The sequence below is a fragment of the Dreissena polymorpha genome, chromosome 16 (assembly GCF_020536995.1).
Source record: "Dreissena polymorpha isolate Duluth1 chromosome 16, UMN_Dpol_1.0, whole genome shotgun sequence".
Classification (NCBI taxonomy): Eukaryota; Metazoa; Mollusca; class Bivalvia; order Myida; family Dreissenidae; genus Dreissena; species Dreissena polymorpha.
In genome coordinates, this window is record NC_068370.1 from 7,964,697 (window position 1) to 7,969,022 (window position 4,326).

A 4,326-nucleotide genomic window follows, 5' to 3' on the forward strand; every position below is an offset into this window, starting at 1 on the left:
TCATAATTGTGTGAAGAAATTTCAAATTTCATTACTTCTTAAAATACTTCAAAAATCTTTTCGAATAATCTGGTGATTTACAAACACTAGAAGTGTTTTAACGTTTTAACGTTCGTTTTATGACACTAGACAACTTGGTAAATAACTACACCATAAAACATAAATTGGGCCGAAAAACACGTCTTTAATTTGTGTCTCATCTTTTATCGTTTTCACCCATGATTACAGTCCCGATAAAAACATTATAACTACGACTTCTTGTTTTTAACAGACAGCTTCGTCATGGCTGCGTGTGAAATACCAAGCATTGAGAAAGGTACGGACGAGGACAATGCAAGAAACTGTTTTGCGTGTTTGAAGAGCAAACTGAATGCAGAAGAAGGACACTTCTGCAAGGACTGTAAACAGTTATATTGCACCAGCTGCGTGAGTAAACACGACGACTTGTTTCAAAGGCATAAAATATCATGGAAATTCGACAAAGACAAAAGAAATGTGTTGAGTGCTCCAATAAGTGACCATAATTTAGAGATATACCAGCGTACAACCAAGTCGATATCAGAGGTAAGCTTAGAGGCATTCAAACAAGAGTGTGCTAGCGGCGAGAGTTTTGAGCTTGGAAAATGTGACGTACACAAGTCACAGGATGTGATGTCTTTCTGTGAAGAAGATGGTCTTCTTTGCTGCAACATTTGCAATTCAACAATACACAGGTAGTATTTTTGTGCATATGGGCAATGGTAGAATTGATCAAAATCATCATTGTGATCGCCACTGCAAGGTCTTGGGCATTACATACTTGAACAATGGTACTCGTACGCGAACTCATTGTTATAGCAACTACTGATAAGTATTGAATGTTATGTCATTTGAATCATTTTTGTTCGAAGTAAATTAAATTGGAATGGTTCACAATTTACATCAAGATTTCATACTAAATTATATTCTATCGTCTACGTTATTTATTTTCGTTATCGTTTGAGTTCATGGCCGTATTTTGGAGCAATTCCGTACTTGAATAAATGTTAACACCGGCCAGGTCGTTAAAAATATATCTTCGATTTTCAGTTAATTGTCGCAGTCTAATTTGCATTATTACATAACTCAACGATCGCATTTTCTAGTTATAGAAATTAATGACGATTTGTTTTTCAGAGCGTCTGCGATGTTTAACGCCTTATTTATGTAGCCGATGAATCATGACTCAATTTGAATTAAAAATAAGCATTTTAGTTCCCTATGCATCCATTAAAACAATGCACATTCAACCAGATATATTTCCAGAATATTTCAATATATTATCTTAATAATTAGGCAGATAATTTGACAACTAGCATCTGATGCTAAATGTAGTCAGCGGGACAATATAATTATTTAACTTATAGCGACAATTTGTAAATTAAATTGAATGAGTTTATCCGAGTATCATTTCCGAAGAACAAAAAAGAAACAAGCGTGATTTCATCATAACGGTTATCGGAGCAGAATATCGACGCTAATACGGCCGTGCATTATGCACATGTAATTCCTAACAATTTCTTTTAACTAATTATTTTTCTTCACTCGCAAAAAGTGGGACAGAGACACGTTTTTATATTGATTAAAAATGTAATATTTAATGTTTATAAAAAGGAGCCTGCGTATCAAACAACCATTCAATTTGTACTTCGAAACAATAATCGTATCAACATTGCCGATCATTTTAATTAATATGATAAATCGTGTCTTATTAAACGTATCGTACATATCGTGTCATGTTGTTTCGTCTCGACTTCAATTTCTCTGAATTATATTTCATAATATAACATTTCACCAAATTGCATTGTTTTGCCTTGTATTTAATTATTTTGCATTGTAATTTCTTGTATTTCATAGTATTACATAATATTGAAAATATTATGTTGTATTGCATTGCATTTCATTATCTTACATTTTCGTATTATATTGTATTGAATTGCATAAAATTCTAATGTTTAGTATAAGTTTGATTTTTTTTGTTTTGTCAGAGCTTGCAAAGACATCGAAGAACTGCCTAAAGTAGCAAAGGGGGTGCATACGACTGCAGAGTTCTCTACCCTGCCATCCAGATTGCAAGAGTCGTTGTCATTTCTTGATCGAAAAATGTTTGCACTGTCTGAAGAGGAGAAACTCATAGAAGACAACGCGGACGCGGTTAAGACAAATATACAGTATTGCAGGGATGAATTTGTTGGCATAGTCGACAAACTGCAGCAGCAATCATTTGAAGCTGTCGAAATATTAAAATCTTCCATCACAAACGACATTGCATCTCGTAAGACGCAATGCGCACATTATTATAACCAGTTGAAATCACTTTACAGTGTCGTAGAAACTGACGCAGTCGATGAAACAACAGCGTTTATTGGACTTACGAAGGGCAGAGCGTTATTATTGCGTACAAGGATGTTATTGAAAGATATAGACGGAAGATATCGATGCTGTATTGTTTTTCAGCGTAAGTAGACATTTGTATTTGATTCATGGTTTATATGAACAATGATACTAATTCAATGGTTTAATTATTTTGAAATTGAATCTTATATAATACATATTAAATGTTATGACTTTAGTTTAAACAGGCAACAATATGACCAAACTATTACATTATTATATTAATATTTTCATGTACACTGTGTTAAATTACAGAGTAAGCGAAGGACAGTTTCATCATTATGCTTGTCTTACTTTTGAATTATTTATACTGAATCACATTCGTAATATATGTATACATTGCTTTACAATTTACAGATGATACAGACCTCCATAAGATGTTGTTGAAAATGCAAAACTTTGGAACAGTCAAAAGCGTTGAACATATATTCGCAGTAACGGAGAAACCAACGGTTCAAATGACAATTGATATAAGTAACTGCGATATCACAGCAATTTTTGAGCTGCCATGTGGAGACATTGTTCTGGCCGATGCTGCTAATAGTCATTTAAAGCTTCTCAACCAATCATTCGATAATTTTTCTGTCTGGCCGCTACCAGATATACCGTTAGATATGTGCGCGATTGGTGATACCGAGATTGCAGTGGTCACCACCGGGAAAGTTCATTTCTACTTACTCCAAAATGAAAGCCTGAGTTCAGGAAAGTCGATCGAGGTTCGCAAACAGTCATCTGGTATGGCATATTTCGCCGGCCATCTGTATGTGGCAACAATGTCGACCCTTATCAAGTACTCTATTGATGGGAAACAGAAAAAGCTGTTATATAAAAACACGGAAGCCGGTGGACAAGGTAAAACAAAGTCATTTCTTAACAAACGTCTTAACAATATTATGCTCCCTTGGTAATTTTAGGGTGAGTATATAGGCGCATATTTTGTTTTTTCTTTGTCCTTCATCTGTCATGTTACATTGTTTATCCGGGTTCTTTCGCAGTAATACTATCGTAATAACTTTACGTTTTTTCGAATACTGTATGTTTTCGAACACACGCGTTTTTTTTAGCTCTATGTTAACCCAAACCATTTGTACTCTAAATGATAAAGGTAAAGTTTACACAAATTTGTTTTAGTTACAATTTCCCGCTGTGCAATCAGCCGTGATGGTCAATTCATCTACGTGACTGGACCCGACTGTCCAGGATTGCTTGTACTAGACATCTTTGGAAACAAACTCACATTCGTGAAAACCCATGACATGGTATCCCCACGTGGATTGCACGTTGCACCAGGTGGTCAGGTGTTTTTATGCGGGAAAGATTCCAGCATTGTCCTGCAACTCGACAGGCAACAGAATCGATTGGTAAAAGTGGCAGATGGAAACGATGGCCTTTGGTCGCCTCAGTGTGTAGTGCTGTTAAATGGGAAATCGCTAATGATAATTGGACAAGAAGCAACAAATAGCATCTTAGTCTTACGTGTTTCCTAAAGTCAACATTTAGCGTGAAAACGATTAATGAAGCATTTTAATAAACTATTACAGTTTTGAAATCTATATTACACGAACCTGAGTTTAGTCGATGGCGTTTTCTAATACCTCTGTTTTTTTATTGAAATGACCAGCAATAATACGATTTGTTTACACGTTTCGAAGTATAGCGTGATTACTTAAACATGCACACAATGTACGTTACGGACGAGATAAATGCTTAAATGAATTACGGCCCAATATTCAGTTTGTGATCTGACACCTGAAAATCGACTCAAGTTTATAGCGTTCACCGTCACTGATTTTTCTTGGTCGCTCAGTTCACATTAGGAATTTTTTATCCACGTTTTCAATAAATTGTATGTATATTGCTTACGATTGTCACATTGTTGTATTCTCGCATATTTTTCGTGGCTGCACTACGCAA

The 4,326-nt window shown here is 35.2% G+C and overlaps 1 protein-coding gene across 1 annotated transcript; it reads left to right on the top strand.

Moving 5' to 3' along the window:
- The first annotated feature begins 240 nt into the window (after positions 1 to 240).
- LOC127862598 (uncharacterized) lies at positions 241 to 3,990 on the top strand. The gene is made up of 4 exons (XM_052401788.1): positions 241 to 713; positions 2,007 to 2,476; positions 2,770 to 3,264; positions 3,544 to 3,990. Exons 1-4 carry the CDS (start codon positions 283 to 285, stop codon positions 3,897 to 3,899), a joined length of 1,752 nt encoding a protein of 583 aa, XP_052257748.1. The 5' UTR covers positions 241 to 282; the 3' UTR covers positions 3,900 to 3,990.
- Positions 3,991 to 4,326: the final 336 nt, after the last annotated feature.